The following is a 21,548-nucleotide window of genomic DNA, read 5'->3' on the forward strand; positions in this document are numbered from 1 at the left end:
ACATTTAGAAAGATGAGTCTTGGAGAGGTGAACTTTTTATAAATATGCTAAACTATTTACAAATGTAGATTTTCATACAGGCTATTTGACAGATATAATGCTCTCCCTTTTTTAGTGCAGGGAGAGAATCTGGTACTGTTCCAAGTCCCCCAGTCTACCGTATACTGATGAGAAGTTGAGAAATGGCTCACATGTACTGAGGGCTTTCATGTATAAGCACTTCATGAATATTATCTTATTTAATCCTTTTTTCCCTGGTGGCTCAGATGGTAAAGCATCTGTCTACAATGCGGTAGACCTGGGTTTGATCCCTGGGTTGGGAAGATCCCCTGGAGAAGGAAATGGCAATCCACTCCAGGACTATTACCTGGAAAACCGCTGGACAGTGGAGCCTTATAGGCTACAGTCCGTGGAGTCGCAAAGAGTCAGACACGACTGAGCGACTTCACTTTATAGCCTTATGTTAGATACATATAAGTAAACTGAGTGTCAGAGAGGTTCAGAAACTTACCACCATCACACAGACACAGATAGTGCTAGAGATGGGATTTGAACCACCATGAATGTTTCTAAGAAGGAAATACAAGCCCAAGTTAATGAGAGAGCAAGTGGGTGGAATTTTGAAAGCAAAGGACAGAAAGAAGAGAAAAAAGACACGCATAGTAACCCAAGAGGTACAGTAGTAGGAGTAGTAACAGCAACAGTAGTAGTGACTGAGGCCCTTTTTTGATCAGTATTAAAGTACGTGCCTTTTATTTTGGCAGGCACAAAGAACTGGGGCCGTGTCTCCAGGCTTCCACTGAGTAGAATCAAAGCTTGATAACTGTGAATATTAAGAGAAGATATCTATGAAAGTAGAGTAGGACTAGTATTAGCTAACATTCATTGAGCGCTTAGTTCCTGCCGGGTACTATGCCAAGTGTTTGCTAAGGCTCTTTGTGACATGGTGACAGCTCACGTGTACAGCATGTTCTCATTTTACTGATGGGGAAATTGAACTTGGGGAAGTTAAATAAGCTGTCCAGTTATCAAGTTCTGGAGATGGGATGTGAATCTATACAGTCCAACTCCTGAGCTCACTTGAACTGTCCACGATTTGTCCAGTCGCTAAGTTGTGTCCGACTCTTTGTGACCGCATGAACTACAGCACACCAGGCGTCCCTGTCCTTCACTATATCCCAGAGTTTGCTCAAACTCATGTCCATGGAGTCAGTGATGTCATTCAACCATCTCATCCTCTGTTGCCTGCTTCTCTTGCCCTCAATTTTCCCAGAATCAGGATCTTTTCCAGTGAGTTGGTTCTTTGCATCAAGTGGCCAAAGTATAGGAGCTTCAGCATCAGTCCTTCCAATGAATATTCAGGGTTGATTTCCTTTAGAATTGGCTAGTTTGATCTCCTTGATGTCCAAGGGACTGTCAAGAGTCTTCTCTAGCACCACAGTTTGAAATCATCAATTCTTCAAGGATACCCAGCCTTCTTTATGGTCCAGCTCTCTTGATTTAGCCTATGCCAAATGTTTACCCTAGGGTTTTTTTTTGTTTGTTTGTTTTTTTACCACATCAGACCAGGGTGGACTTGCCATTGATGCCTTATACTGGAGAGTATCTTAACAGTCACTATCACCTCCCAAGGTAAGCTAGACTTGTCATGTAGAGGATCAGAAGTAAGCAATCCTTTCATTTTCTAGTTGTATAAATTTGTGAGTGGAGCCATTGACATATAGGAAGAGTTTAGCTTTAGAAGAGTATGTGCTTTGTGTTAGAGGCAGAAGACAACCTCTTACTTGTTCCATATAAATGACTAAATTACTTACATATTTAAGACAGTTAACCTGTCTGGGCCTCTTCTCTAGGACCCCGATCTATCCAAAGTCTTTGTCCCTGGTCACATTGTCTCTTGAGATTATGCCACCTCTGAAATCTAGTACTTTTAAGTAGACTTTTCTCTCTTCTCCATTTCCTCACTCTGTAGCCCAAAGCACTCAGGAAGCAGGCTGGTGGGCCAGGACAAGGAGATAACATTTTAGATTAGCAGCTGATGCTATAATTTGGAGACTATTTTTAGCTAAAGAATTTAAAAAAGAGCCAGAGAAAATAGGGCTGGTTTAATTTACCCTCATCTGTGCCCATTCCCTACCAGCCCAGTCTTTTGCAAATGAGTAGTTCAGTTTAGCTCACTGATTGCCCCCTGAGGGTTGGAAGAAAGAAAGGTGGCAGCCTACTGCTCCTAACTCAGGGCTGCCTTCTGTGAACTCCCGAGTTTGGGGTGAACTACACGGTATTCTTGAGAATGTGGTCTGCCATCTTTGTTACTCTTCCTTATTGCTTCTGACCCTTTCTCTTCTCTCTATTTTTACAAAGCAAATTATTTTACTGATACTTTGGTACTCCTTAACATGTTTTACCCCAGAAGACTTTAAAAAAATTTTTGTAGTATTTTACATATAAAACCAGATAAACCAACAGGGTTGATATGTGCTAAGATGGGTTCAGTTTTTCTTGAATACAGATGTATTTTGTTGTTGCTTTCCTATCACCCTGTGATTAGGAGGAGGGAGGGGCTCCTGCTACTGGTTTGCAGAGCTAATTGTTCAATTTTTAATATCTTTCTAACTTCTAAACAACAAGTACTGGTTGGCTTGCCTGCTGTTATCAAACACTGGAGTAGGTACTGTGGATGATTAATGTTAGGCTTTGTGAGACCTGGTATTTTATTTAGAAAGACAGCTTGCTCTCATGTAGAAACTTAGAGAGTTCCAAATTTATGCAATGCAAAGTTAAATTTGTGGTTTAAAATTCTAGGCAAGGTTCTAGAAGGCAAAGAGAATAGTATAGTTAGAAGTAGACTGCTTGAATAACCAATCAGGTTTCTAGTCTGTCCAGGTGGTCTCTGTGGTGGACTCTGAGGCTCTCAGGGTCCTTTTAATTAGTCACTGACAAATCTGAGAGAATATATACAGCTTAAGGTAGTTATTTGGTGTTCAGTCCCAAAGTTGTGTCCAACTCTTTGTGACCCCATGGACTTGGAATTCTCCAGGAATTCTCCCGGCCAGAATACTGGAGTGCATAGCCTTTCCCTTCTCCTGGGATCTTCACAACCCAGGGATCAAACCCAGGTCTCCCGCATTGCAGTGGATTCTTTACCAGTTGAGCCACAAGGGAAGCCCAAGAATACTGGAGTGGATATCCAATCTCTTCTCTAGTGGGTCTTCCCAACCCAAGAATCAAACTGGGGTCTCCTTCATTGCAGGAGGATTCCTTACCAACTGAGCTATCAGGGAAGCCCAAATGTGAGAAATGTGGAGTCAGATAAATTCAGCTGGTCTTGTTTTAGAGCTTTTGGGGTACTTACATGCATTTGACTATCTAAAACATAGTATGCTGCATGTCCCAAACTTTGTGACCAAGTTCAATTCAGTTGCTCAGTTGTGTCTGACTCTTTGCGACCCCATGGACCACAGCACGTGAGGCCTCCCTGTCCATCACCAACTCCCAGAGTTTACCCAAACTCATGTCCATTGAGTCAGTGATGCCATCCAATCATCTCATCCTCTGTCGTCCCCTTTTTCTCCTGCCTTCAATCTTGCCCAGCATCAGGGTATTTTCCAATGAGTCAGCTCTTTGCTTCAGGTAGCCAAAGTATTGTAGTTTCAGCTTCAGCATCAGCCGTTCCAATGAACACTCAGGACTGATCTCCTTTAGGATGGACTGGTCGGATCTCCTTGCAGTCCAAGAGACTGTCAAGAGTCTTCTTCAACACCGCAGTTCAAAAGTATCAATTCTTTGGTGCTCAGCTTTCTCTATAGTCCAACTCTCACATCCATACATGACCACTGGAAAAACTGTAGCCTTGACTAGATGGACCTTTGTTGGCAGAGTAAAGTCTCTGCTTTTTAATATGCTGTCTAGGTTGGTCATAACTTTCCTTCCAAGGAGTAAGCATCTTTTAATTTCATGGCTGCAGTCACCATCTGCAGTGATTTTGGAGCCCCCCAAAATAAAGTCAGCCACTGTTTCCACTGTTTACCCATCTATTTGCCATGAAGTGATGGGACCGGATGGCATGATCTTAGTTTTCTGAATGTTGAGCTTTAAGCCAACTTTTTCACTCTCCTCTTTCACTTTCAAGACGCTCTTTAGTTCCTCTTCACTTTCTGCCATAAGGGTGGTGTCATCTGCATATCTGAGGTTATTGATATTTCTCCCGGCAATCTTGATTCCAGCTTGTGCTTCTTCTAGCCCAGCATTTCTCATGATGTACTCTGCATATAAGTTAAATAAGCAGAGTGACAACATACAGCCTTGACGTACTCCTTTTCCTATTTGGAACCAGTCTGTTTTTCCATGTCCAGTTCTAACTGCTGCTTCTTTACCTGCATACAGATTTCTCAAGAGGCAAGTCAGGTGGTCTGGTCTTCCCATTTCTTTCAGAATTTTCCACAGTTTATTTTTATCCAGACAGTCAAAGGCTTTGGCATAATCAATAAAGCAGAAATAGATGTTTTTCTGGAACTCACTTGCTTTTTCCATGATCCAGCGGATGTTGGCAATTTGATCTCTGGTTCTTCTACCTTTTCTAAAACCAGCTTGAACATCTGGAAGTTTGTGGTTCACATATTGCTGAAGCCTGGCTTGGAGAATTTTGAGCATTACTAGCATGTGAGATGAGTGCAATTGTGCAGTAGTTTGAGCATTCTTTGGCATTGTCTTCCTTTGGGATTGTAATGAAAGCTGACCTTTTCCAGTCCTGTGGCCACTGCTGAGTTTTCCAAATTTGCTGGCATATTGAGTGTGGCACTTTCACAGCATCATCTTTTAGGATTTGAAATAGCTCAACTGGAATTCCATCACCTCCACTAGCTTTGTTCGTACAGTTGCTTCCTAAGGCCCACTTGACTTCACATTCCAGGATGTCTGGCTCTAGGTCAGTGGTCACACCGTTGTCATTATCTGGGTCGTGAAGATCTTTTTTGTACAGTTCTTCTGTGTATTCTTGCTATCTCTTCTTAATAGCTTCTTCTTCTGTTAGGTCCATACCATTTCTGTCCTTTATTGAGCCCATCTTTGCATGAAATGTTCCCTTGGTATGTCTGATTTCCTTGAAGAGATCTCTAGTCTTTCCTATTTTATTGTTTTCCTCTATTTCTTTGCACTAATCGCTGAGGGAGGCTTTCTTATGTCTCCTTGCTATTTTTTGGAACGCTGCATTCAAATGGGTATATCTTTCCTTTTCTCCTTTGCTTTTTGGTTCTCTTCTTTTCACAGCTATTTGTAAGGCCTCCTCAGACAGCCATTTTGCTTTTTTTCATTTCCTTTTCTTGGGGATGGTCTTGATCCCTGTCTCCCCTACAATGTCATGAACCTCATTCCATAGTTCATCAGGCACTCTGTCTATCAGATCTAGTCCCTTAAATGTATTTCTCACTTCCGCTGTATAATCATAAGGGATTTGATTTAGGCCATACCTGAATGGTCTAGTGGTTTTCCCTATTTTCTTCAATATAAGTCTGAATTTGACGATAAGGAGTTCATGATCTCAGCCACAGTCAGCTCCCAGTCTTGTTTTTTTCTGACTGTATAGAGTTTCTCCATCCTTGGCTGCAAAGAATATAATCAATCTGATTTTGGTGTCGACCATGTGGCAATGTCCATGTATAGTCTTCTCTTGTGTTGTTGGAAGAGGGTGTTTGCTATGACCAGTGTGTTCTCTTGGAAAAACTCTATTATCCTTTGCTCTGCTTCATTTTGTACTCGAAGGCCAAATTTGCCTGTTACTCCAGGTGTTTCTTGTGACCACAGAACCCTTTTTCCCCCCCAGGAATCACCTTATAGGAAGATATGTTAACAATGGCTGAAGTCCATGTGGATTTCATGTTAATGAAGTAAAGTCATGCAACCCAGTCATGAAGTGATTGGGCTGGAGTAGATGTAAGAAAATCTGAAATATTTGCAGAGTATTATTCAGCTTAGACTAAGAATGTTTGGAGCCATTCTTATTTAATGCTGCAAGGCTCTGAACAGAAATTCAATCATATTTTGCAACTGGTTTTAGTCCTTGTACACTTGGCATTAGATGCCATGTGATTTTGTAGGACAGCTATATTTAAAGATTGCCAGGACCGTTTATCTCAGATGGGAGAAGTCAGAGTTACATCACTGTATGAACTGATTAGCCTCATCCAAGGGTCATACATTTTCTTTTTAATCCAGATGGATGTTTTCTTCAATTGCATTCCCAGAGACAGGGAAAAGGCAAAAGAAGCCACTACAGGAGAGACCTCTGGATGATTGTAGTTAGGTAAATGGCAGCTTGTGGGGCTGAGAAGAAATTTTGCTGCCTGAATCCAAAAGTTTGAAAATAAGATTTTAAATACAGTTTTTATTTTCTGTCTTCCTTCCTTTCCATATCTGCTTTCTTTTAATTTAAATTTTTATTATTATTTATTTTTTAATTGGCGTGTAATTGCTTTACAATGTTGTGTTAGTTTCTGCTGTACAACAACATGAATCAGCTATAAGTATACATACATCTGCTCCTTCTTGAGCCTCCCTCCCACCTCCACCCTCCCATTCTGCCTCTCTAAGTCATCACAGAGCACCCAGCTGAGCTTCCTGTGCTACATGGAAGCTTCCCACTAGCTATCTGTTTTACATATAGTAGTGTATGTATCTACTTTCCATTCTCATTCGTGCACATAGCTCAGAGGGAGGGTTGTAAATAAAAATAAATGGTATTTTCTCTTCTGTGACATCGAAGAATGAATGACTACAACTCGTACTTGTTCCCACTATAAGTTTCTGAGGCCTTATATCTGGCCTTGATTTTTACTGAACCACATGCAGAGTCACAAAATTTTGAGGACTTTGAGGAGTCTTTCCAGTTGTTAGATGCAGCTCTTTTATTTTGAAAGTGAGGCAAAAGAGGTTCTGGAGCTTGCTGGTGCAGTGACTTGCTCTGGTTAGCTGCTTGGTCACAACTGAAGTGACTTAGCAGCAGCAGCAGCAGCCGGGGTTTTAGCCCAGTTCTCCAGACTCCAACTGTACTGCCCATTCAATTTTCTTTTCTATCAATGTTTCTCATGACATTTCCCTAGTTTTGTTTTGTTTTGTTTTGTTTTTAGCATGTGTCCATGTGCTAAGTTGCTTCAGTCACATCTGACTCTTTGCGACCCAGTGGACTGTAGCTCACCAGGCTCCTCTGTCCATGGGATTCTCCAGGCAAGAATACTGGAGTGGGTTGCCATGCCCTTCTCCAGGGGCTCTTCTGAACCCATCGACTAAACCTACGTCTCTTGCATCTCCTGCATTGGCAGGCGGGTTCTTTACCACTAGTGCCACCAGACTTCCTTATATTTACTAAACCATCCCAAGTTTTATACATGATGGCATCACCATTCCAATGACTATTATGTGTAACACATTTATATGAGATACAATTCCACTAAAATCAAAAAGAAAATTAAGAAAGGTGGAGAAAGACATTGTCTCAAATATCATCTCTTTCAAAAATTTATAATATAAATAGGGTACAGTGTAAACAGCTGTGTCATTTATTTTACAAATATTGAAGCTTACAGGTATAAATTTAATTTAAAGTTTATTAAATGCACAGGCTTTAAATAATTCCTAGTTCCCTACTTTTTCCTAAATATATGTTTCCAACTCTATATTCCACATATACTTATTGATCATCTATTAGGAGGCAGATGTTTAATGCCAAGTTGTACACTTCATTCATTAAGAATAAAAAGAGCAGTGTGAATCACTTATATCACACTTTGAGTATGGCTCTGATGAATACCTTTCAGGTTCAACTTATCTTATAGGGAATGATTTCTAAATGAGTCAGCATATTTAAAAACAATGTAAAAATAGTCTAGTTGTCTTTTTAATATAGTCACATAGTTACAAACATGCTCAACTTATTCTTTAAAATGCTCTAGTCTGTATAGTTATTTTTAATGACTAAGGAATTTTAAATCTATCATCTATGTTGATAATTATGAGATAGTTAAAAACACATTTAGGTTGACATTTTCAGTTATTTGTTTACAGTGCATTCAAAATGTACACATATGTAACTTAAAAATGGAAAAACCCAAAGTGTGATGCATTTCTAATTTTAACAAGAATCAAGGACAGAATTCACACCTGGCTGTAGTCTTGTGACTTTAGTGAAGGAAATCGATATTTATATAGCGTTGTGCTGATTTCATCCATGTGTTCAGTGCTTACTGCTGGAATGGCTCCCTGATGATCTGAGCTGAAATCTTCCTCCTGATCAGCCTTACTGGTTTCCTATTTCCTAAAGCCATGATGCTGTCGTTTGGGATTCAAGCACAGCCATGTAACGCTTTGACCTTTCTTCTCTGCATCCTAACCCGTCATTCATCTTAACTTCTGCTTCAATCACAATGAGTTGTTTGCAGCTCTTTATGCCTGCGTTAATTTCTGTCCTCTGTGTGTTTGTTTATCCCATTCCTCCTTCCACAATGCCTTTCCCTCTTTTCTGTGCCCAGATACATCTGTCCTTTAAGATCCCCCCAAAACATTTTTTTTTTTGGTCCGTGAAATCTTCCCTCACATCTCTAGATATAAAATATTTTCTCTTCTTTGTAAATTCCTAATATACTTATCTGTACCATCTTATGTTCCTTATCACTTCCTATTCTGACTTATGAGGCTGTTCTCTGCCTTGAAGGCAGGATCTATACTGAATTCAGCTTAGTCCTTTACCGTGTCTAGCACAGAGCCTTACATGTTAGAGGCATTAATTTATACCAAATAGTGTTGAATGACACGACTTCTACTTTCTTTTGGTCATTCATTCATTCAAGCAGACAAATGCTATTTTTTAGCAACTGTTATATTCAATGCTGCATCATAGTGTCAGTACCAGATAGATTGCAGTTTAGGTTTTGTTAATACAGGTATAATTAGGTAGCTTATATTTAGGTATATTTATTGTGCAATAAGGATGCACATAAATACCTTAGTGTAAATCTGTTGGTTATGGTGAGGATTAAGTAGTAATAAAACTAACACTTTTTAAGTGATGGATAATGTGAGGCCTTCACCTAAACTCATTATAGGTGTTAAGTCAATTAACCCTATAATAAATGTAGGAGACTTGCAGGAGATGCCGGTTCGATCCCTAGGTTGGGAAGATCCCCTGGAGAAGAAAATGGCAACCTACTTCAGTATTCTTGCCTGGGAAATCCATGGACAGGGGAAACTGGTGGGCTACAGTGCATGGGGCCACAAAAGAGACATGACGAAGTGACTAAACAGCAACACTAGTTAGATGGCTAGCTCCTCCCCTTTCCCAGACCACACGGAATCCAGAGAGGTTGAGTGACTTTCAGAAGATCCCACAGCTGGTAATTTGCAAAATCTGGTCTTGAACCAAAATCCATTTGACTCTAGAGTTATCTTTTAACCATCTAAAAAGAATGTAGTGTAACCCCAGGGACCCAGAGAAGACCGTTGTAGTCATTGCAATTCTCCAGAATCCAGCATGAAACCGGAAGTGAGCAAAAAACAACAAGAAAAAAAGGTAAATAAAATAACAGATTTTGAGGTAACCAGAACAGGAATTTTAAACAAACTATGTTATCTGTTTTCCCAGAACACAGCAAATTAGAAGGAGCAAAGTATAGGCGGGTTATTAGAAGAAGGCTCGTTGACAGCAGAAGTGACAGCCTTAATGTCAAGGGCAGGAAAGGAAAACCTAAAAAGCAGATGCAGAACTATATTACTGTACTGCACGTTAATGACTGTTCATAATGACAGTGGCCCTGAGTAATCAAGAAAGAGATGGCAATTATATTCAATATCTTCTGTCTGAAACAGCAAGATGTGTGTAACGTGTCCTCGAAAGATTTCAGTGAAAGCACAGTGTTTAGGGCGTTGGCTTCAGTTTTCTGCAGAGCTCACTTCCTGGAGGCACGTGTTAAATTGGGAATTACTGAATATATGTGCAAGGATCACTGTAAATGGGATGCAGACAGGAACTATACCGCCCAAGAACATTAGAATGAGTCACTCTTTAGTGTCTTACAGCTTTGATATCCTTTTCTTAGAGCTCCGCAAGAACCTGAAAGACTTTTTGGTGAAAGGTGAATTCACAGCTTGCTACTCTACCTTTTGGTTCTTGTGTTTTTCGTTCCTAGTTCCTATATCTTTGCAGGCGAGATTGTGCCCTGCAAACGGCCAACTTTGATGACAAACACTCAGCCCCTTCCAAAGATGTATCTAGCCTTTCTTTTTCTTTTATATTTTAATTTGCAAACAAAGAAAGCAACAACCCAGGACCCTAAGCCGGGCCCAACTACGGAATGATATTCCTTCTTGACTGAATGTAGAAAAACAAGCCTCGAGAAAGAGCCCATTGTACACTTTCAAACCACAGGGGCTGGCGTTACTGGTGTCCAGTCCGCTCCGTCTGGAATACTCTGGACCTCAGAAACTCACCAGCGCTTTTCCAGCTCCCAGATGGTCAGGACGGGATCCAGTCTTTAATGGGGCCCAATTGGCACAAGATTTACATCCTGGGAAGAGAGCTGGAGAAAGTTTATTTAAAAAATAAATTACCGAAAAATAAATAAATCAATCAACCCACAAAAACCAAAGGTAGTTCAAGTATAATGTATTTATTTTAGCCTTTTTCTCCTCGATCTGTTATTTTGAAAGATGATCTTATTGCTGTTTTGTTTTGTACAATTAACTGCATTGATTTAGGGACCTGGTTAGTTTCTTGGTCAGAAGAATTGGGCAGTATATTTTTGTGAATGTTTAATGAGGCTGCCAGGAAGTCTGTGGGAGCAAAGTTAAAAAAAATTTTTTTTTTCTTCAGTATAAAAAGTTTTTTTTGAATGGAGTAGTATTGATGATATCTTTTTGGCGGATGCATAAGGGATGTTATTGAATCTTTACTAATTATTAGTGGCAGTTAACGGTGTCACAGTATTTACTCATTCAATCTTCAACAAGTATTTATTGAATGTCTGCTAATTTCCCAGGCACTCTTAAAACTGGAAACAGAGTAGAGAAAACAAGAAGGACCAAGTTCATATCCTATGGGGCTTGTATTCTCATTGGGAGATGCAGACAGTCAATTGGAAAATAGATCTCTATCTCTTCTCTATGTGTCTGTGTCTATGTCGATACCGATATGAGAGAAATTTTAGACGGCCTTAGGAGATACTGCTGACTGTTCAAAAGCTAGATTTTAAATCCCCTATTTAACTCAGTTTTTGCTACTTCAGTTTCCAAAGTCTCCTCTGCAATTCATACATAAAGTTTATCTTTGGGAATTCATGTGACCCAACATATTTTGCTAAACATTGGTTTAGTTATTTTCTTGAAGGGACAAAAGGAAACCAGAATGTTTGTGAAACAGTAAATGCTTCCACAGGCTTTCTCTCACGTTCCCTGAGAAATCGTATACTGCCTTTGAGACAGGCAATTCTTGGGAATGAAAAAATCTGTCTTACGAAACCCAAGGAACTCTGATTAGGGAACAAACCAGAATACACTGAGGAACTTGGGAGAAGAACTGGCATCCCTTGATTTATGTTGTATCCACTTCAGGGAAATAGAGATAAAATATGTAGGTTCAGCCAGCACAGTCCCCCAGCATACATGCTGATCATATTTCAGCTTTCTTTAAGAACTCCAGAAAACAATGTTTTTTTAAACACCATGTTTAACTACAGAAAAGTGAACACCCCAGAGTGGAAGGACAATAAGTTTGCTTGTATGGTCACCAACACTGTGGTGTCTCTTTAAAAATCCTTAGTCGATTTGGTTTGGAAGCTTTAATTATGCTTTTATGTTATAGTTTCCTTATTTAAGTGTCTGTTTTATGTCCATCACTCAACACCCCCTGCCTATCTCAAAAGAGATAGATATTATTACCCTCACTGAGGAGGAGGGAGAATGCTGTGAGAATTATTAATATATAAATTAAAAAATTAATCTGGAAAGTGCTTTAGGATCCCTGGAGAAGCTCTACCCAACACAAAGCATATTTAACATTATTATCAGTACTCCAACAGAACAGAACACATGCAGGATAAGATGGTAAACTGAGGCACAGAGCGTGACGGTGGATGAATGGGCCAGTGTCCCTTAGAACCCAGACTCTTGGATGGGTGATACCTAAAAACTACCCTATCAGTGCCTACTTTAGGCTTTTTCTAGTCATCACTGTTAATTATTTTTCTAGAGAAGAAACCTTTCCTTCCTTTTACCTCTTCTCTTTAAGGCTTTGCTTGTTTTGGAGGGTTATTTTTTTTTCCTTTTAACTTTTTAGTGTTGAAAATGATTAAGGCTAAAATATTAAGTCCAAAGCATAATAAGGAAAAATCATTGGTGTGCTTTCTAGTAATCCCAGTTATTTTTTTGTGTTGTGGCTTGGAACTTCAAATTGCATTTATTTCATATAGTTCCATTGGTTGGAAAACATGCATGAAGGCTTACCTTGGAATTGCTTTTTTGTTTTGGTGGGAAATAATTCCCAGCCAGCTTCTCACCAATGAGAAAGGGTATTTTGAGGACCTACTACGTTCCCAGAACTTTTTTAGATGTAGGAGAGACTGGGGACCCATTCCATCCTGTCAACAGTGGAGGTAGGATGAAAAGTACAAGTACCAGGAATTATAGAAAAACAGTAAGTAGAAGTAGGGAGGGACAGTTATGCAGTGGTGGTCACCAGATAGGCAGACTTAATGCTTCATATCCATTCCTTGATCATTTTTCTTAACTTTGCTGAAATTCATTTTTCATATGTGTGAACCAGCTAATACCCATGCTTGCCCTTAAGAGCAAAAATCACTGAAAGAGCTTCTCACATAGTTAGCTTCTCAGATAGCTTGGCACATAGTTAGAAGACAATGAAAAGGCAATTGCTCCTAAGGTCACCATCAAGGTCATTATCACCATCCGTTTAATGTGAACCAGAGGGATAAGGGGCTTCCCAGGTGGCACTAGTGGTAAGGAACCTGCCTGCCAGTTCAGGAGACACAATGAGACACGGGTTTAACCCCTAGGTCTGTAAGATCCCCTGGAGAAGGGCATGGCAATCCACTCCAGTATTCTTGCTTGGAGAATCCCACAGACAGAATAGCCTGGCGGGCTACTGTCCATGGGGTTGCGCAGAGTCAGACACGACTGAAGCGACTTAGCACGCATGCACTTAGCACACAGAGGAGTACAGATAGTAAGTGCTACCGGCTCTCAGAGAAGAAAGTGATTCCCAAGACTTGCCCCTTTCTCCCAGAATTCTCCAATATGTCTCCATTAATATTTTAAAATACTGGGTACTCTCATTCACCCACCATACTTTTGAGACATATAAAAACTGCATGGAGGAGGGAGGAGGGTTCAGGATGGGGAACACATGTATACCTGTGGCGGATTCATTTTGATATTTGGCAAAACTAATACAATTATGTAAAGTTTAAAAATAAAATTTAAAAAAAAAAAAACTGCATGGAGAAGTATCCTCTCCCGTGTCCCTTGTCTGGACTCCAGACTTTGCAGACTGCCTCTTGGGGGTTTTGCTTCCACCTCTGTGCATTTCCATGATGCTCTGTGCATCCACAGACAGAGGCGTTCCTCTCTCCTGTCTCCCACTTTGATCAAGGACAGGCCCCACCCACGACCTCCATGTCTGTGTCTTGTCTCTCATGGCCACAGAAGCTTCACTTTGTACCCAAAAGCATGCCTCACCTGGTGGCCACTCAGGACTCTTGTGCTCCTGTGCTCTGATATGAAGAGAAAGCGCTCATATAGGTAGCTCAGAGAGAGTATAACTACTGTTTGCTGGTAAGTCCTTGGTGTGCCAGCAGCCTCTACTGGGGCTTTGCAGAAACTGTGTGTGTTTCTTTCATTGTAATATCACACTTAAAAGTGATTTCTTCTAATTATGATATTAATGCCTTCTTATGGTTTGGAGAAGGAAATGGCAACCCACTCCAGTGTTCTTGCCTGGAGAATCCCAGGGACGGGGGAGCCTGGTGGGCTGCCGTCTATGGGGTCGCACAGAGTCGGACACGACTGAAGCGACTTAGTAGTAGCAGTAGCAGTATGGTTGAGAAGCTTGAGAATTCAGGGAAGTATGCAGAAGAAAATATAGTAACCTGTAACTTTACCATCTTGTAACTTTTCTTGACCCTGATGATCTTTCTTTTAGCCTTTCTTCCATGCAAATATATATCTAATTCTTATTTAAGTCACATGCAATACATATTGCACAAACTGATAGTATTCTACTTTTGATTTTAGTAAGATTCTTCTCATAATTAATACCTATAAATATGTGAATTTATTTATTCCAGTATTGTTTATATGGCTATTATTTCCTGTGCAAGCACATGTATACTCACACACACAAATACACATGTGCACACACATAGGAAGAATGGGGAGAGAGAAGTTGTATCACATTAACATCAGTCTAGAGATAAATGCTACTATTGGAGAGATGATCTTTTGTGGCCCTTTTTTGTATGGCTTAAATTATAATACTTTTTTGTATTGCTTAAATATTTTTTCTTTCTTTCACCTTATCCATTCTCACTGGAGTGAGTCACAGACCTTTAGACATCTTTTTTACCTCTTAGATGATATCTGAGCAGTGGTCTCATGCAGGGGTCTGAGTGCTGGGCCAGCTAGATAATTTTAAGGGCAAGTTAGGAGATGAAGGTTAAATATTATTAGGTTAAGAATGGTGGGCTTTTATGAATAGTTGTTGTCGTTCAGCTGCTCAGTCGTGTTTGCAACTGTTTGCAACCTCATGGACTGCAGCACACCAGGCTTCCCTGTCCTTCACCATCTCCTGGAGCTTGCTCACTCATGTCCATTGAGTTGGTGGTGCCATCCAACCATCTCGTCCTGTGTTGTCCCCTTCTCCTTGTGCCTTCAGTCTTTCCCAGCATCAGGGTCTTTTCGAATGAGTTAGCTCTTCGCATCAGGTGGCTAAAGTATTGGAGCTTCAGCATCAGTCCTTCTAATGAATATTCAGGACTGATTTCCTTTAGGATTGACTGGTTTGATCTCCTTGCTGTCCAAGGGACTCTCAAGAGTCTTCTCCAACACCACAGCTCAAAAGCATCAATTCTTTGGCATTCAGCCTTCTTTATTAAGGTCCAATTCTCACATCCATGCATGACTACTAGGAAAACCATAGCTATGACTATACGGACCTTTGTTGACAAAGTAATGTCTCTGCTTTTAAATATGCTGTCTAGGTTTGTCATAGCTTTTCTTCCAAGGAGAAAAGATAGGAGATCCTGTATTATGGATAGGGTGGACTCTTATTACTTAGCTTAATGCAGTCAAACATGTAGTAGAATTCAGGCCTAATTTATACAAGAATTTATGTCAGAAATATTTTGGGAAATATCTTGTATATGAGGTATTACTTTAAATACTTTAGAGGGTATGGACATGAATGAGACCCTGTTGCTGACCTCAAGGATTGTTTAATGAGAAAAAAATATTTAAGAAAATCTTTATAGCACAAGGTAGAATAGAATGCTAAGTTCTCGAGTATGCATTCCATAATTATATAAATTTTTACAAAGGTGGGAGTAACTGTGACTCTTAAGATCAGGTGAAACTTACTGGAAGAGGGAACATCTCTTCAGGGTATTAAGGAACAAGAGAAATAGCAGTAGGGGAATGTTTAGGCAAGGAATGGCATGAACAAGGCAAAGATGGTAGGCTATTTTCATATATCCACATGGCCTTCTCTCCAGAGTGTGGAAGGGCAGAGTAGGAAGGATGACTTGCAAGGGCAGTCAGCTCTCAAGCCTTGGAGCACCTGGCTACCATGCTAAGGAGTCTAGACTACATACCATACATGAAGGAGCAGGTGAGGGTTTGAGTCAGGGCATGGCATAATGAGGTTGGTTTGAAGAGGACAATTCTGGTTGAGAAAGTAGAAGCAGAGAAAGGCCATTTTAGAAGGCATTTATAATATTGCAATTGTCTGAGTAAGAAATGGTGACAGCCTGAACAAGATAAAGGAGAAAGGCGCCAGTGAAATTCAGTAGAAGGTAGAGTCAACATGACTAAAAAAAAATTTGAAGGGAGAAAAAAAAGATAATCCCAAGGTTTCTATTTTGGGTTATTCAAAGGGTAGTGTTCTCTTAGCTGAGAGAGGGAACACAGGATCAGGAAGTACGGTTATACGTAGTAAGATGATAAATGATCTTGCATCCTGTTGAGATTGAAGTGGCAGTAAGATACATAAGGGGAGATTCTGTTACTCTGTTGCTGATAAAAATGTGGTGTTTGGCCAAAGAGATCAAAGCCGCAGGCGTAGACTTGGAAGTCAGTTTAGCTAACGTGGTTGAGCCAGTGAGTGAATTCAAGAATTGTTAGGCAAATGAAAGAGAAAAAAAAATCTAGAACAGACTTGTGAAATGTCTACAATTAACAAATTGGCAGAAGGAAATAGTTGGCACAGGAAGAGATCAGGAATCAATGAATAAGAGAGGAGCTCTGGAAAACACTTATTTACACGGATAAGAGGTTCATTTTCTTCCTGCTGTTTCCAAATAATATTAGTTAACTTGTCTGACTCTCAATTTTTGCTTATGTGGAATACATATCCCATAAGGATGGGCTTTAAAAAGATAGTGAATGTGAAAGTGCTTTGGTAAACCATCAGACACTCTCTGAGGCTTAGGTCTTATAATTAGTGTCACAGAAGTGAAGAAAGTATAGACTTCCAAAAAGGAAGAAAGTAGTATCAGATGCTACAGGGTTTCAGAAGTATGTTTATTTTTAACTCAAATTGTTCGTTTTGTGATTTAAGGAAGTTAAGCCAAGAGAGCGAATCTGTTTTCGAATCACTTATAGCAGAATTTCCCAAAGTGTGGGGCATGTGCCCCTGGTTGTACAGGAGACCGTTTTGGATTTGACACAGACATTAAATAGAAGTGAATCATCGTGAGAAAGTGATTCTCCTTTTATTTCTCCTTTAATCCTTCTGATTTATGTTAAGGGAGAAAGTCTCAGTTGGAGCAAACTAGTCTGTATTCTAACACTAGCTCAACTCCCTTTTCAATAAACCCATTCAGGTTGTCAACATTATCTAACTAGAATTTAACAACATCATATTAGCTTTAAGATTACCACAACCAGTTGCAATAGTAATATAGTGTCCTTTTAAAATAAGTTATTTGAAACAAAAAGTTCACAAAGACTTGGACACAACTGAGCGACTGAACAACAACAAAGCAAAAAGTTAACCAATTAAAATTTTTAATTACATAATTGTATGGGTATGGGTTGTTTATAGACATGGCGAAACTTAGGAAGTGCTATTTCAATGATGAAAGTTTGAAAAATTTAGACTTATACTAGAGCCCTTCTTCCTTCTGTAACTTAGAGGGGCTGCCTTTAGTTCAGCCCAATTAGAACAATGTGGGAAGTTTATCCTGAGATGGGGGAGGGGTTTGGGGTGGGTTGTGGGTACTAGACTTCCAAATCTAGACCCTATCTTTCCCCTAAGATGTTGGATCAATTTTTGAAGCCACTAGACTTTTTTGGACTTTTGTGTATTTAGCTATTAAAATGAGAGCATTCATTTTAAATGATTACTAGCATTCCTTCCTGCAATAAATTTGTAACTCTTTGAGTGATTAATAAATAAACCTCTCCACTACCTAGTTGATAGTGGTTAGATACAATTTTTCCTTCTGAATGCCATCAATATCATGTGTCAGTGTGAGAACCTGTTCCCAGACTAACATCTACAGCAGGGAAAACATCAACAAGTTCATTCTCTAATGATGATTCATATTCCACCTTATTTGCAAAGGACAGTTATTTCAATAGTGAATCTCTGCTTTAGTTAGACTGATTGATTAAAATGGAAAATGAAATTGTAAATGAAAATGCTTCAATTTCCTTTATGCCGACCCCCTGCTCTCATAAGTAGTTTCTTTGCAGTCATATCTAATCAGTTTGTAAATTTTATAAATTTTCTAAATCAATTTTGTTCCATAGTTTATCAACTCATAGGTCCTTATACTTAAAAAGATGTCTCTGTTATCTATTTACTGATATCTTTCCATCTTTTAAAATGTATTTCCCCCTGAGAAAAGGGAGGGTAGGTGAAATATTCTCTGTCTGAAAGTTCTCCTAAATATTATTGTGATTTAATCTTACTCTACAGTCCAAGTAACTTTTAGAATAGAAGCATGCCAGTTGTTTGGAAAATAACTATATGGCAACTTCCACCATCAAAGGCACAACCAGGGACCAGGTAGAAAATGAAAAATGAATAGCATGTGAATTTAAAAACAGCACATATACATATAGTGTTGGATCTGAAAATTTTGAGTTTGATGCTAGCTTTAAAATGTTTAAAGATATAAATATGAACATTTCTTCTTTATGATTAGATAGAATTACTCCCTATCATTTTTTGAACTGTTATCAGGGTCACTTTTGCTCTTTTTTGCTCTTACGAGGGTGATTTTGTGCAAGCAGTTTAACAATTTTTGATTCTGTTTTCATATCTGAAAAAAGCAGATGAGAATACATACAAATGACCTGACCAAATTAGTACTTGCAAGTAAAACCTTCGATGACATAGTGGGTAACCTCCTACCCTGGTACTCAACTAGTGTTAATCCCAGCATTGTAAGAACACTGTCCGATCAGTTGAGATTAAACACACACTTGATTTTGGAAGATCATCTTTTACTGCTCTTCAGAGCTTCCTTCCTTCTCTTATTCTCTATACAATAATAAACTAGATTTCCTGTTTCCTATCCTTAAAGATTAGAAGAGAAGTACAGAAGGTGCAAAGGACGCTAGGAGGAAAAAAGACAAAGAAAATGAACAAAATAGAAATAATTTAAAATTCATAAGTATCCAGGGCCATTTACTGCAGGGGAAAATAGCCCGTCATACCTCATGGTCACTTAGGCCTTTTCTGTATTATAGAAGATACACCGATCTAAGATAAATAGAACTAAGATATAACAAGAGGTATTTCAAATGAAAGTCTTGATTTATTAAGGCTAAATTAAATTATATATATTTTGCTTATTTTAGAAAACATATAATGCATTTTGGAAGAATTTCAATATGAAAAGGTCAAAATCTTAAGTAAATATTTTTTGTGCTTTTACGGGTAACCCTTAGCCATCAAAAAACATAGCCATTGAGAACTCAGTCTCCAGCAGTTCCACATAAGTATGGTATTCCTGAAGAATCTTTTGTGTATTTCCAGCAAATAAGGGTGCACACATTCTATGGGAGAGGATCAGTTCAGTTCAGTCGCTCAGTCGTGTCCAACTCTTTTCGACCCCATGAATCGCAGCACGCCAGGCCTCCCTGTCCATCACCAACTCCCGGAGTTCACTCAAACTCACATCCATCGAGTCGGTGATGCCATCCAGCCATCTCATCCTCTGTCGTCCCCTTCTCCTCCTGCCCCCAATCCCTCCCAGCATCAGAGTCTTTTCCAATGAGTCAACTCTTCGCATGAGGTGGCCAAAGAGGATAGGCATTTCTAATTACTAACTTTAAGTGATTTCTGTGCAGATGACCTTTATGTTTCCAGAAAGAGCATTTGGTAGAAATCACTTGCAGATTTTAGCAGGAGCCACTTTCTTACATTCTTTTTGCCAGGCCTTTGTGCTGGGACCGTTTACCTAGGTGGGACTCAGGGGCTGGCATTTGTGCTATCACCTTGATCCTCATGGAGTTGTCTGTGATTCTCTGGACTGCTGCTTCTAAGTCACTTCAGTCATGTCCGACTCTGTGCTACACCATAGACAGCAGCCCACCAGGCTCCCCGTCCCTGGGATTCTCCAGGCAAGAACACTGGAGTGGGTTGCCATTTCCTTCTCCAATGCATGAAAGTGAAAAGTGAAAGTGAAGCCGCTCAGTCGTGTCCAACTTTTAGCGACCCCATGGACTGCAGCCTACCAGGCTCCTCCGTCCATGGGATTTTCCAGACAAGAGTACTGGAGTGGGGTGCCATTGCCTTCTCTGGACAAAATATTTAAATTTGCACATTGAAACAAAAGCCCTAAGTTATAAGAACAGCACAAACATGAGTTAGTCCAAATGATCACCCATTACATACCAACTCAGTATTGCAGCCCTGAGCTAAACAAATCTGAAAGCAGTCAAGGAACAGGCAGTTGCACACACCAGAGAGAGAGCACAGAGAGTCCAGCACCATGAGAGGTCAACTACAAGGGCTGAAGTTTTCAAAGAAGCAGATAATGCCAGTTTTATGGCCATTAATAACATTTTAGTTATATAAACAATGATAAGAGTACTAAAAAGCAAGTTCTGCTTTGCAGTGTGCTCTGATTGCCAACAGGGTTCAGAAATGAACTTTCTCCCTGTGCACGTGACATTGCATAATGGACCACTGATCATCCTCCAGCCCCTCCCCAGCTTCCAGCTCCCTTTTATGGACAGTCCTTAGTCTTGCCAGACCTCTCAGCTGTTCCAGGGAGAAAGCTTCTTGGGTTTCCCCTTTAAAGCTCTTTGATTGTTCCTCTGGTAGTTAATGCACCAAATGGTCTTCGGGGCATTTCCTACATGGGCTCTGCAGCTCATCAGAGCACCTCGACCATGGATTTTCTACCTCTGTGTTTTGCACATGTTGAAGGGCTCAGTTCAAACACCAGGCCCACCAGCTTCTGGAGAGGTGTGGCAGAGCTCAGTGCTGATTTGGGTGTCTGCCTTAAAACAGAGATTTTTCCAAAGGATATCCTGTAGTAGATAAATCATTTCATTAGACCAGGTTCACTTTTCAAACCAGGAAGCAGAGTGCCTGCCATGTAGGAAAACATGGCATAAAGATAAAGTTGTTATGACTGTTCTCAGAGCACTTGTAAATATTGTTGTCAGTGTCTTTTATACAGGTTCCATCATGATTGTATTTAAACATGGACAGGTTAATTAGGTGTTTGAAGACTATGTTTATTGAGAACCGATAAGAAAGCTGTGAAATGAGTCCTTTACATATTGCAATGACAATATTTTTTTTCCCCCAAATGTCTCCCACTAGTTGATTACTCCTCATGCCATCCGTGTGCAGACTCCTCCTCGGCATATCCCTGGTGTTGTAGAGGTCACCTTGTCCTACAAATCCAAACAGTTCTGCAAAGGGACACCTGGAAGATTCATTTACACAGGTAAGAACCACTGCAGATGGTGGACAGAGCGGTCTTGACCTTGTGGGTCTTTGACTCAATCTTGTGTGTATAAGTGTTATTTTATTCTAAAATCTATTTCTTCTTAAGACCCATTTTCTCTGTTTCACCCCATTTATGGTGAAATGAGTTGCTACTACTACTATTATTACCATTATTATTAGATAAGATTTCATCTAGGTGTCCTTGTTGAATGACAGGATCTGTTGAAATCATGGGTTAGATACCTAAGGCAGTGGCATGAGCAAGGAGGAGTGTTATACAGTCCTAAGAGTCTCTGGATGTTAAGCCATCATGTTGGGGTTTGCTTGCTTTATGGAGTAGGAATGTGCTTGAGTGCACAAT

At 39.9% G+C, this 21,548-nt stretch overlaps 1 protein-coding gene across 9 annotated transcripts in view; it reads left to right on the forward strand.

Annotated features, from left to right (window-relative positions):
• Positions 1-21,548, forward strand: part of EBF1 (EBF transcription factor 1) — a 430,756-nt gene that overhangs the window by 326,849 nt on the left and 82,359 nt on the right. For all 9 annotated transcript variants that reach the window (XM_044947384.2, XM_006052632.4, XM_006052633.4 and 6 more), the window contains one exon: positions 21,059-21,185. In XM_044947384.2, coding sequence (XP_044803319.2) covers positions 21,059-21,185 — 127 coding nt within the window. The remainder of the gene's footprint in view (positions 1-21,058; positions 21,186-21,548) is intronic.

Source organism: Bubalus bubalis, chromosome 9 (genome assembly GCF_019923935.1).
Source record: "Bubalus bubalis isolate 160015118507 breed Murrah chromosome 9, NDDB_SH_1, whole genome shotgun sequence".
NCBI lineage: Eukaryota > Metazoa > Chordata > Mammalia > Artiodactyla > Bovidae > Bubalus > Bubalus bubalis.